The following is a 13524-nucleotide window of genomic DNA, read 5'->3' as shown; positions in this document are numbered from 1 at the left end:
TTTGACTCCATACAACGCTTTGACACTCTCTTGAACAGTATCTGTTCGTCACTGTGCACTTACCTGTCCAGGCTTTCAGTCTTGTACAGAAATCTGCTATATTCATCCAGCAGAGAGGCATGGGTTCGTAGAATAATGATATTGTAAACCACAACAGCCGTCAACATGATAATCATCTTCAGCTCGTAGTTTATCCTCAGGAACACAGAGCAAGAGATGAGGCCCAGAATGCAACTGTAAATTAAATACTAGACAGACAGAAAAAGGGACAGAAAGTCAGAATGATAACTGGAATAAATCAACCAAGGATGATAAAAGAAATGTACAGATGATCATGATAATCTTCACTTACGGGAAGGTAGAAATTGTTTTTGCCTGTGAAGGCAATTAGTTGTCCATTAAGGTAAAATTGTGTTTCATTGGATGAATTGTAAACAGGAACAGGAGGCAGCAAATTGTCTTCTAAAAAAAACTAGAAAAAGAACACAAGGTCAACAGAAATTGAGGGCTTGTTATATCTTTGGTTAGTACTGAAAACACTTTTTGTTTAAATCCACCACAGAAAAAAACCGCACACTATTCACATGCAAATTACAAACAGACTTTCCTGTCTGCTTGTTTAGCACGTCGGCCTGGTAAAATACAAACTCTTCTAAATTGTACTTGCAGGAGGAAAATAGGAGTCTTGTTAGACAAGAGGCCAATAGTGACAACCATTCAATAAAGTCCTTTAAAGTGAGCCTGCAGGATAAGACGAGGATTGGCTGCCACACTGACCAAAGCCAAGTTAATTTGGCTCATCCGCCCTTAGCGACTGACCCACGTCAGGCGCAAAACAAGATTATAATCTCTGGAATCGATTTGTGTGACGGTCTCAACCAGGGTCCTGACACCGTGCTTTGTCACGCAACTTCCCCACAAGCCTCAGGCAACTATTTCACCTTTAACCGAGCCTTTTTATTTTCTCTCGACAGAACTACGCCTCAATTATAAAAAGTTATGGAAAAGAGTAGAATAACAATAGAATTATTATGTATGATATTCCCTTATCACTATTATGCAGGGACACCGTAATACTTATATTTGAAAAAGCCAAAAGATAAACTGCTTGGAAAAGAGATCAAAACAAAGAAGATATTTTCTGGAGTTGATTAAGCGACGAAATCTCCAGTTAGTTTGAGGCGTAATAGAGAAAAGAAATGGAAAGCAGAGAGATAAATACTACATTAAAATGCTAGTCTATCCACAGCCCCCAACCATGAGGACAAGACATATTTACCGCTGTGGCACAGCATTATTTTTTATTGTAGCAAGAAAGATTTGAGTTATTTTTATATTAAGCACACTCGGTAACACAGCAGTATTAATAAGTTTGATAAATATAATTTTGCAAAACATCTAAACATCCCTGGTTCCTATTTGTTTACAAGAATTAAATTGATTTGCATTTCATTACCTTCTAATTGCGCTGCAGTTAATAACAGGGGGGGTGTCATCTGAAGGGTTGTGATGCTTCATTCCTAGTGAAGTCTAATTGGTGTTACTGCTCCCTTACTTACCATGTTGAAGACTGCCATTATGAGTATTAGAGCTGTGGTTGTCATGGTGAGAGTGATGCGGGGCCATGGCTTGTTGGCAATAATGACCGATGACCTCAGCAGCCGCGTCCAAGAACTGGAGGCGCTTTTACTGCAGTGCTGCAGGGACACAAACGGCGCACAATACAAGAGTGCATGAGTCGAAGAACAACAGAGGACTTGGGAGCTGAGATCGTAAGGGTTGTGGAAACATTCAAATTTGCTAATGAAGCAACAAGGAACAGAAGCACAGACTAACTAATTCAAATATCTATAGCATATGAGCAGACATATGCAATAACAAATCAATTATTTCTGTTGACAAAAAACAATTACTGTGAAAAAAATAAACAATGTAAGTTCACCCACTGAAGCACCTATTACTGATTAACCCCTACTTGCCTCAGCGGCGCCAATAAACAAGATCAAGAGGCATACAATTGTGAAAAGAGGGGTCCTATCAAATTAATGGTGCACACTGCAATATCTTTCAAACTGCATGCAATAACTGTGCTACAAAATGACCACTGCGAGTGATTCCATCATATATAAAATGATGTAAACAAACCACATATATAGCTTCCAACTAACCATTCAGTTTGACTGCAACAATATTTTTTCTAACTTGCATTAAAACCAAAGCAAAGCTTAAAGGGGTTGTTGACTAGCTTCTATCTCCTGCTTCACTACTCAAATCATTATAAGTTTGTACGTAGAGACACACTGTGCAATCATGCTTTTCATTTTAACCCAGCAATATTACCTGACAGACAACACACTATATATCATTGTGATTTTAATATGTTGACATACTGTTTATTACGGAGTTATCATTGATACAAAAATGAAATCTTCCCATGCTTCTGCAAATAATGGCTGGGCCTGTTACAGTCAATTAACTTTTCCCCTTTGCAGCGATGCCTTCAGCTGAATGCGTTTCATTGCGAGACAATGACAGTGAAAGTACAAATCATTTGCTTGGTCATCTCAGAGCAATATCTGAGCCTCGCTGGGGCTGAGTTAATGTGACATTTGAATAGCTCAGACATGTGAATTACAATACAATAAAGTGAGGATGGCAGACTGTATCATGCACCGGCAGGATTGCCAGAAATGTGGAGCTAGTGGGGCACATTTTGTTTTGAAAACAAGGCATTTGCATGCAATCCCCTCTAGTTTGTTTTATTACTTTAATAAAACATTTGAATGACAAAAGACAAAATAACCTGCTAGGGTTGATATAAGTTAAAGATTTCAAGTTACACAGTCACAGAACCAGCAGAATTCTGTAATTCAGTCTATCAAATTGGCATGTTTTACCTTTGTAAGGTACCCATCATCATTCCCTGCTTAACAGTGACAAGGTTTCTGCAAGACATGCTATGTAGGTCAATACCTCACTTTGTGCGAGAATGAAAAAACTAAGTACAGTACATTCACAGGGAAGCATGCGGGTGTTGTTTTACTGTCACACTGTCTGATTTTCAAATGCTATCCAAAACTATGCGAGAGGAATACATGTACGAATAAGTATTATTTAGATTTTTCCCACCATCTTCAGCCTATAATTATCAAATTCAGCAGAACCACATGATTGATTTTGAAATTATACAGTTCTCATTCATGATCTTAATTCATAAACTCAAGATTTGAGTCACTGACTTTTCAAATGACGTCTTCTTGTCCTAAAATGCTATATTGGAAATTAAGGAATAATCCCATGCTGATCCCATCTTGCGACATGAGGCTGGGACAAAAGAACCGAATGTTCTCTTGAAACTGAAAGACACTGTGCCAAGGAAAATACATGCATATTGATTATAGAGCCTAATGTTCCTATTCACAAAGGATCTATGAACTACAGGCTGATTCTGGTTTATTACACAGGAGCCCTAGAATAAACTGTGATGAACTGCTGTATTTTCCACAATAGTAGCAAATAACATGACATGAACCAAAGCAAAGACTCAGCAATGCCAAATATAGTTAGCAAAAGACCGCAGGAGGCTTTTTCAACATTAGCTGTTGAGTGTTGTGTTTTGCTTTTGAGCCTTGGGCAACATCCATAGGGAGCACAGTTCAGAGCAAAGCAGCAGATTCTCACTTGCGAAGATTTAAAGATAAGACATTGGGTGCAATGGGTTGTATAGGCCTGCGGCTTGTGGAATTGTATTGCACCTATAATGTTACAATAGTAAATTATTTTTTTCTTTTTCCCCCTCATTCTCTTTCCTTCTGTTGGTCTTTCATCTATTTTTACTAGACAGTGAATATTTCAGAAGAGAGCTGAAGTAGCATTTGAAGCCACCGTCTTCCAGTGGCTAGATCCAACTGCGGCAATATTGATTCCATTTTAAAAGGTGTAAAGGCATTGTTAGCGATTTCATTGTTAGAAGTATTTTAGCAGGACTTAACCCCCATTAAATACATCATAAGACTAACTAAAATGAAGCCAGCCTTTTCTTAATGATTTAGAATTTAAACATATCAAGTATGCTGTAAACCCCAGATTCACAACATCCAGTTGAGATTGGTGTGTTTGCTCCTGAAGCATGAACCAAAGCAGTGGTGTGCAGAGGCTGTGGTCATGCACAGGCTCAGGATTACATTTTGCCCAAAGGTAAAAGTGAGGGGTACTTAGGCCAATAACCATGGCACTTAATGGGCCGTTCAGCTGACCAGAGGGGCACTTGGACCACTCAGGTGCCTTTTACTATGACAACACAGCACAAAAGTGTACCACTAGAGAGCCGGCATATCTTGGGTAAATACAGGTTTTAATAGAAAAGGAAACAGAGAAAGGGCACTACTAAAACAATGATGTTTGCAGTAAATGGATTTACTTACCACAAAGTGTCCTATAAAACATATGAGGAGGATCAAGGAAAGGATGAGAAAAGCCGTTCCAAAGGATATCCCCAATACAGTTGTCCTAAAAAAAAATACAATATCAAAGTCATCAAGTTAAGTTTAGTTCACTGAAAGTTGAATGTCGTTAGGTGAAAATGACTTATCAAGGCACAGAAACATAGCAAAGTGTACATGCACAAGAATAAATATACTGTTATCCACACTAACACAGAGTACAACATTGCAGCAATAGTCATTTTACTCTTGTGATATTTTGAAATTAAGCTCACGTACTTTGGAAGGACGAGAATCTGCACAATAAAAATGCAGAAAAAGATCAAACAGGCGCAGGTGACATAGTATTTGAAGGCCGGCAAGGTTGTTGCTCTGTACTAAAAGGAGAAACAAAGAAGGTCAAGTTTCAATAAAAGGCTTTCCAACTAATATCCAAGCAACTTCCAAAGCTTTTCAACCGTGCACTCAGACACCACAAGTCTCCCTGTGATTTACAAGATTTCAGGGTAAGCTAAATGTAGGCGAAGGAACAAGCAGTAACGACATGTTCTGTAACTCTCTTTGAAAATAGTACTGAGATATATCCACTCAGGGGTGAATGGTGCCAATATATTTGTACTGCCTCTTACTGTACCTCCGTCTCCAAGGATTTATTGTGAAAGAATAACGATATTCTTTGAATGTCTTCGGACTTCAGCCACTGCCTGTAAGCATAAAGGTATAGTTATAGAGCAGAGAATACAGGCACTGTTAAAAGTAATTGAGATGTGTTAGTACAAAAAAATGAAGATTCAAGATTAGATTTTTGTTCAGAAGAGGCAGGTGTTCCAGACAATTTCCACCTCATTAAGATACAGTCCATGCCATCATTTGCTTTAATGTGCCATGTTTGCCACGTTTCATCAGTTACAGTTTTAGAAGACTTTTTGATTGTACTTTATTTGTTTGCACAATTATACTAAAATTACTCGATTTTTAATATGACCCCTTACTTTTGCGAATTTATCCCATCAAAGGTCCTGATCATTCTCTCATTCAGTTCCTCCTCAAACCGTTTCTTCTGAGACTTTGTTCTTTAATGGGTAACAAGAAGAAAAAGAGATTCAAGTTTTAAGTTCACATAATATTAGTCACACACATCAAAGCCTCTAGCAGAAGTCTAGTCTTATTAAACATCTTGTCGTCTGTCCCTGTACTGTTAAGGGATGAGGATAATCCTGCCAAAGAAAATTGTGCCGGAGCTGTAAAATTAGCAGCTTGCCTTTCTGATCTCCTCTGGAAGTGATACTGCCCCATCGGCACATCCTAGACACAGAACAAGAGGAGAGAGAGGGGTTTATATGCTATAGCTGAACTTTCCCCATTAACTAAATCGCAACATATGTGTAGAAAATATTACACACAGCAGTGTTGATCTTCCCATTCTCATTGGTCATGCTGTCTCTGTGGTGCAGGTTGGCAAACGGCTTGGCTGCTCCCCAGGACTCAAGGTAGCGGGTCATCCTGACGGAGGCTCTCATCTTCGCTCCATCTACAGTGTGTCTGGAACGGTAGTGATGATGCTGTGGGCTCCGACTCTCCACCTGGACAAACACGGAAATAGTGTCATTTTATTGCATTTTATTCAATGTCCAACATTCATTTCACTGAATGTGATGGATGTGATACAGTACCTTTGGGTTAATGACCAGATAAGTGATGACTCCATGTTCCTTCAGGTAAGGGTCTCTTTCTTGCCCATCACTGTCTTCCACCTTATAGGCACCATTCAGGTGCTCCAGTGTCACTGAGGTGATGTGGACTCGCCTGGCAATGAACAGTTTGATCAATAAATGGCTTTCTTTGAATATAAAGATTGGATTTGAGTATTCTTCTTGCATCTCTTCAGCAAGGGTCGACAGTAACCCAGCAGACAAAACTGATGCAGATAAAGTGTGGTAAAGTAAAGGTATCAAAGAATTTTACCTTATGCAAATGTTAACATGTGCCTCTATCTACTTTCCAGTTCACTCACCCAGGTACACCTCCTGCTTCCATATGATTGGCCAGCGTGACATCATGTGACCAAACATCATATTGCCATTTCTGAAGTCCAATCACACCACACAGGACATTCCCAGAATGCACACCGACGCGCATGTTGATGTCAACCCCAGTGGCATCTCGCACTTTCCTGTCATGCACCAAAAACCAAGTCTTACTAATGTGGAGTAACTGAACATCATCACACAAAGCACATACCTCGTTAGAAAAGAGAAGCAATGCCTCTTTCTGACTTTAATGGTGCTGATTTTTATCTCAATTCAACTTTTTTATTTAAAGTCTCTCTCTGTCCATTCATTTTCTTGCAGCCCCCTCCCCATTGTCTCAGTCTGATGGCTACGGGTGAGACCAGATCTCACACTTACCACTGCACACACAATGCAGCTAAATAGACAATCAAGGAAAAGTCTAATGCTAATGGGTAAGCAAGTGCTGATCACTATTACCGGTCGGGATGTTCCAATGCATGTTAACATTGTGTTTAAAGGCATATCCGGCAATTTTGAACAATCTTTGAAATGCAGGTAGTAAAAAGTAGTACCTAAAATTTCCAGAAGTGTAATGAGACTCTTGAGAGTCTTCAGGTCGTAGCTGAGTTAACAGACACAAGAATCAGCATGAGGTGATTTTTTTGTACTGCAAGAGGCATTTCATTTCTGCATTGAGTGCTCATGTGGTTGGAGTATGACGAATGAGCCACTGCTGTGAATCTTTTTCATCATTTATTTACATCCATTTAATTTCTGGTCAGATATTTTCACATATTTTCACATCACTAATGCCAAATGCCTACCCACCATCAGTACTGCAGAGTTGAGGGATGTTTGTTTGATTGACTAAGATGTATTTTAAGTATTGGATGTGCTTCTTGTAGGTAAGCGTTTCAATAAAAGGGACTGTCTTTCTTCAGCAGCTCTGTTATATAACAGGTACTTACTTGATGGCCTCACACATGTCCAGACCCATTTTCACACAGTTCTTCGCATGGTTCGGCAGAGACTCTGGCAGGCCGGACACACAGTAGTAACAGTCGCCAAGGATTTTGATCCGCATACATTCATTTTCCTGCATATAAAAAGGTGGATGACAGCTCAGACACACAGGGTCACATAAAGGTCCCATTGACAGACAGAACAGGCAGATTTTTAATTGAATCACATAATAAACTTTGAGGCTAAATCCACCCTCACATTTATTTTACATTCAACATGCCTTATACATTACATTACTACAGTATGTTCTTTATTAAAAATAGAAGGCTCTATATATTTATATATGATTGAACAGAAAGAAGCTCCTGCTTTATGATTTTGGAGCATGTTTATCTGTTATAGTTAAGGAAAAAAATGTCTACTCTTCAAATGGTGTGACAGTGAGTATGATGTATTTGCACAAATTAAGACGCAAAAGTAGCACTTTGATAGGAAGTGTTCATAAGTGACAAAGTCCAATAATGAAAAGTTTACCTTTGCAATTTGATCAAATTTGCCAAACAGCTCATTCAACATGTGCACCAGCTCTCCAGGTGAGCAGTCACTGGCCAGCCGTGTGAAGCCCACTATATCAGCATAGAGTATACTAGAGATGGGGGAAAAAAGTCAACATACTATTATATAATGCTTTAATGTCTTCCAGGAAAACTCTAACTTTTAAAACCATGGATATACATTTGGGCTGCTCTATATGTAAATCTGTACTCTTATAATTATACACAGTGTGTGTAACATAAGTGTCTTCAAAAGTACACTACAGTACTGCTTGGTCATTTAAATGGTAATTAAAATAAATGATACATGCCTGACATTAGTGTGTCTCTGGACATAGAGGTTGTGAAAGTTGTTTGTGTTCTCAATCTGGCCGAAGTTTGGGCCCTTCAGTCTCTGGATGATCTCAGCTTTCATCACACGGGCAATGTGAGCTGGCAGCAGAGACAACAAGAGACGCTCCTAGTGGCAGTGACACAAAAAGACAAGAAGCAGTACAGGGATGGTCAGGAATATCAACGAAGAATAAGCAGATTATTACATTTGAAAACAATCAACATTTGCAATATATTACATGGTTTCATAAAAGAAAGTGCAGTAACACTCAAATGCTGACACATCCAAACAAGGTTTATTTGTTTAACCTTCAGAGAATTGTCTCAGAGATTCATTTTCTCATCAGCAATCACTTATTCTGTGAGTGGCATGACCCAAAATTAAGTTTGCTTAGAACTAATCCAAATACAAACAACAAAGCTTTGACTTTAGCAACAAAATAAACTATCAGACCCAAAGTTTGGTATAATCAACATGGACCTCGACTTGTCACTAAAAAGATTTTACACATCCAGCAAATTAAATTAAATTAAATTCTGAAGCATTCACCTTTGATGACAATAGACAAAAAGTTGTCACCATTTTATAGCTTCAAGTGTGATGATTAATTGGGCACTACATTGTGTCAGGTTGACTTCCTATAACCCAAATGAATTATCAAGGTAGAAAAAAAACTGTTTTATAGCGCACATTATTTTGCTGAAAGCCACCTGAAGACAGACTGAACCGTTATTCACCTCACAGCTTTTCATTTATTTAGTGGTAGCTTAATTATTTGTCTTACTGTAGGCATGTACTCCAAGCTAACCTGCACAGTAGTAAGCAAATACAACTGAGGGTGAGAGGTTCAAGATTGGAGAAAACACTTAATTAAGCCAATGTCACCTCCAACTTCAACAAGTTTTCTGTACCATTGATCATCTCCCTCCACCGCTGCGGAGGCATTTCTACGTGAAGGAGAGGACCATGGTGGTGGCTGCTAACAAACGCTGCCGGGGCTCTGGGTTTATGATGATTCACATAGTCCCCCTTGGACCACTCGCACCAAAAATGTATGCACTCACTGTACTGCAGGGCACTTTGGATAAAAGCATGCAGCAAACAGCATATATTATGGTGACCCGAGAGGAGTGCACAGTTACTACCATCTGTCGCAGGCAGCAGTAGCTCTCCAGGGCAACTGTGAAAAGCTCCACCCAAAGCGTTCACAGCTTCACTCATAGAAGTTGAAACAACACAAGCTGGATTCACCAGAGGGATAACCAGCACCACCCCGGTCCTGGGCTTTCACAAAAACAGCTGGATTCATCCTCATCTGACTGTATCCAAAAGCTGCAACTGAAACAGCGAAAGCAAAAAGCAAGCTTCATCCCAGGCTCACACAGCAGTACGATTTAATCAACAGCCACGCTGCTTATAAGCAGCAGCACCACCTCGGTTCATCTGGATTATTATACTAAACTGTTCCAACTTTACACACAGCATGTGGGGAAAAGCATGCAGGCAGACATACAATACATAAATACAATCAGGGCCATAGGTATTTGGACTGTGACACAATTTTTCTCATTTTGCCTCTTTACACAACTCCAATGGATTTGAAAGGAAGCAGTCAATATGTGGTGTAAGTGTAGACTTTCAGCTTTAATTCAATGGATAAAACAAAAATATTACATGAACCGTTTTATACAGTCCCCCACATCCCCCACAGAGGTTTGTCTGACAAACGGTTTCATGGCCAGATGTGGTCGGTTCTGTCACTATTTCATGACAAATGATGCAGATAATAGGATTTAAAATGTTAAATTTGCAATTGGTAGCTGGTCCATGGAACTCTCAGCATGCGGACCAAAAAGGTGTCAATGCAAGTGAAGGAGGCCATTATTAGGCTAAAAACACTTAACAAACCAGAAAGATAGCAGAAACATTAGGATTGACCAAATCAGCAATTTAGTACATTCTTAAAAATAAGTAATGCACTGGCAAGATCACCAACACCAACAGGCCCAGAAGACCACAGAAGACATCTAAAGTGGATGATCGCAGAATTCTTTCCTTGGTGAAGAAAAACCCCTTCATACCATCTACTGAAGTCTAAAACACTCTGGAGGAGGTAGGCATTAAAGTCTACAATCAAGAGACGCCTTCATCAATCTAAATACAGACGGTTTACAACAAAGTGCAAACCACTGGTAACACTGAAGAACAGCAAGGCCCGATTATACTTTGCCAGAAAACATCTAAAAAAGCCTGACCAGTTTGGGAACAAGATTCTTTTGACAGATGGAACCACGATTAACTTGTACCAGAATGATGGGAAGAGAGAAGTGTGGAGAAGGAAAGGAACGGCTCATGATCTGAAACAAACCACATCATCTGTCTAACATGGTGGAGGCAGTGCTTTGGATGGGCATGTATGGCTGCCAATGGAACTGGGTCACTGGTGTTCATTGGTGATGTCACAGCTGATAGAAGCAGCAGGATGAATTATGAGGTGTTTAGGGCTAAACTATCTGCTCAGATTCACCCTAATGCTACAAAACTGATTGGATGGCGCCTCACAGTGCAGATGGATTATGACCCAAAATATAATGTGAACACAACCCAAGAGCTTCTCAAGGCAAAGGAATGGAAAATTCTTCAATTGGCGAAGTAAGTCACCTGATATCAACCCAAGTGAGCAGGCTTTTCCCTTTCTGAAGACAAAACTGAAGGCAGAAAGACCCACAAACAGGCAGAAACTAAAGGAGGCTGCAGTAAAAACCTGGCAAAGCATCTCCAGGGGAAAAAACTCAGTTTTTGGTGATGTCTATGGGTGCCAGACTTCAGGCAGTCGTTGACTGAAAATGATTTTCCTCCAAGTATTAAAAATAATGATTATATTCACAATTATGTTAGTTTGTCCAATTACTTTTGAGCCTCTGAAAATGGGGATGACTGTGTAGAAATGGCTGTAATTCCTAAACGGTTAATGTGATATTTTTGTTTTATCCATTGAATTAAAGCTGAAAGTCTACACTTACACCACATATTGACTGCTTCCTTTCAAATCCACTGGAGTTGTGTAAAGAGGCAAAATGAGAAATTGTGTTACAGTCCAAATACTTACGGCCCTGACACTGTACATTGTTGCTGGTGGCTACACATCATTAATAGATTCAAGTGTTATTTTTCTATATAATTTCAAAGGGCTTTAAAATGGCATAGCAAACAAATGTATTTTAAAAAGGAATCCAATAGATTTATGTGAAAAAAACATTGAAGGAGACCAAATATGTTACTTTGTGTTTCTCGAACAGTAGTAATGAATAGTAATGAAACAAATGAGGTCATTTATTTTCACAGGTTTTGTGAAAGTCTTATCTCCAGTGTTTGAGATATTGTATGTGACCAACGGCACATTTAACTCAAGTTGTAGGGCCCCTTTACGTTTGAACAATGTAATTCTGAAAATGTTGTCATGATGAATCACATATAGTTGTCTGAAACTGTATCAATACCCAATCACTTCCATGCTGCACAAAACAAACACACACAGAAAGTACCAATGCATGGTTGTCCATAGACCCGATGCAGAGGGACTCGTTGGCTGCAGATGTTCTTATATCTTGTTAATCAACTGCAAAGATTTCAGCCAGCAGCCACAGGATGCTTAAAAGCTTTTACTACAGAGATTGTAGCACATGCAGTAGGCTCCAGGGACTCAACATAATCATCACACTAAGTGAGGTCATTAACAATTACCATATTCTGTGACCCAAAGATTTGAGGTAAAATTCTGCAAGCAAAGCAAAGACATAAATTCCTGCACTGTTAAGACCAAGTGCATTTTTGGAACAACACGTTATTTGGTTCTGGATTACATATCAATCTCCAAGTCCTGGGCGTGCCATAATGCTTTAAGTGATCTATTCTCTCATTCGTTGCCTCACACAGACATAATCAATTCCTCATTCGTATACATTTTTATCATTATTGCAATCAACACCATCATCATCACTAGCAACACTCTACTTAATCATTCACTGTATGCCAGACTTTCAATGTCTCAAAGCTCATTAATACTTGATGACCACTTTACCTGTTGTCTCTTCTCAAACTCCAGCTTAATTGGGGACTTGATGCAGTTGCAGGTGTCCTGATAAGTCTGCTTGAGTGCCAACTCCATCAGATGTTTGTGGTACGCCCCCGCCATGTTGCCACACATGAAAATGATAATATTGGCTACAATCTGAATGGGAACAGAGCAAAAGACAAAGCTGGTATTAGATAAATAAATAGCAGGCATAATTAATCTTCAAGTAAAATAAATGAATGTGTGACTAATAATTAATTAATTAATTTTCTTGTGAATGAGTTATTCAGAGAAAACAGTTTCCACAGCACGTCAGAGATAAAGAAATACAGTGCAACGGTAAGATAGGGTAAATGGATGCGTGTGACCTCTATGCTACTCCTGCTCAACTGTTCATTGTCTTAAAATAGCATCATCCCTGCATCGGCTTTACTGTTGCTTGATCAACCTTCCCTCCACACTGCTAATAAAAAGCAGAGGCTAATGATGCGCCCGGTTCAGGTTCATCGTACACATGGAGGCCCGTCTGTTTTTCTTAGTGTTATTACGACAAAAAACACACACCCCACTACAGGCTCTATTCGACCATGGTATGGCTGAAGTGACAAAGCTGCTGTTAATCACTCATGTCTTACCCGTATTTATAAGTAGCTTTACTAATGAGTAGCCAACATTTCCTGACCCACTACACTACATCTTTGTTAATACATCCAGACTTCAGAAGAATATCTAGGGCTAATGTTTGAAATCTGGCACGAAATGACACATTTATACATACATGTATTGCCCCATTTATTCATTTCATTATTTTTTCATAGACATATTTATATATTCATTAATTTAATATTGAATTAAGTGGAATTCAATAAAAACAAAAAGGTACATTTGTAGTTTTCTAATTGCTGATAGCAATGAATCTGGTCAATCAACCAGACAGTGATATTTCCATATCTGTTGCTATCAGCTTTATTTGAGCTCAACACTGACATAACACAGAAACATACACAACTACATTACATAAAATAACTCTCTTATACAAAGTGCCTTGCTCACTCGCTTATGTGCACCCTGCATCACAGATGTATGTAGCTCCGCACGATCAAAACTTTTACATTAGGAGATAAGTGCTTTGATTTTGCTAACT

The 13524-nt window shown here is 39.1% G+C and overlaps 1 protein-coding gene across 1 annotated transcript in view; it reads right to left on the bottom strand.

Moving 5' to 3' along the window:
• The window catches only part of adcy2a (adenylate cyclase 2a), a 55379-nt gene that overhangs the window by 16375 nt on the left and 25480 nt on the right, over positions 1 to 13524 (bottom strand). The window contains exons 4-18 of the mRNA XM_031873711.1: positions 12387 to 12536; positions 8283 to 8431; positions 7952 to 8063; positions 7423 to 7550; positions 6457 to 6615; positions 6116 to 6248; positions 5846 to 6025; positions 5704 to 5747; positions 5435 to 5515; positions 5077 to 5146; positions 4722 to 4819; positions 4425 to 4509; positions 1560 to 1697; positions 353 to 472; positions 64 to 248 (exon numbers count right to left, since the gene is read on the bottom strand). Of these exons, the coding sequence (XP_031729571.1) occupies positions 64 to 248; positions 353 to 472; positions 1560 to 1697; positions 4425 to 4509; positions 4722 to 4819; positions 5077 to 5146; positions 5435 to 5515; positions 5704 to 5747; positions 5846 to 6025; positions 6116 to 6248; positions 6457 to 6615; positions 7423 to 7550; positions 7952 to 8063; positions 8283 to 8431; positions 12387 to 12536 (1832 nt within the window). The remainder of the gene's footprint in view (positions 1 to 63; positions 249 to 352; positions 473 to 1559; positions 1698 to 4424; positions 4510 to 4721; positions 4820 to 5076; positions 5147 to 5434; positions 5516 to 5703; positions 5748 to 5845; positions 6026 to 6115; positions 6249 to 6456; positions 6616 to 7422; positions 7551 to 7951; positions 8064 to 8282; positions 8432 to 12386; positions 12537 to 13524) is intronic.

The sequence above is a fragment of the Anarrhichthys ocellatus genome, unplaced genomic scaffold (assembly GCF_004355925.1).
Source record: "Anarrhichthys ocellatus isolate YVR2014 unplaced genomic scaffold, GSC_Weel_1.0 scaffold74, whole genome shotgun sequence".
Lineage (NCBI taxonomy): Eukaryota > Metazoa > Chordata > Actinopteri > Perciformes > Anarhichadidae > Anarrhichthys > Anarrhichthys ocellatus.
This window is presented reverse-complemented; position numbering and strand designations above follow the sequence as displayed.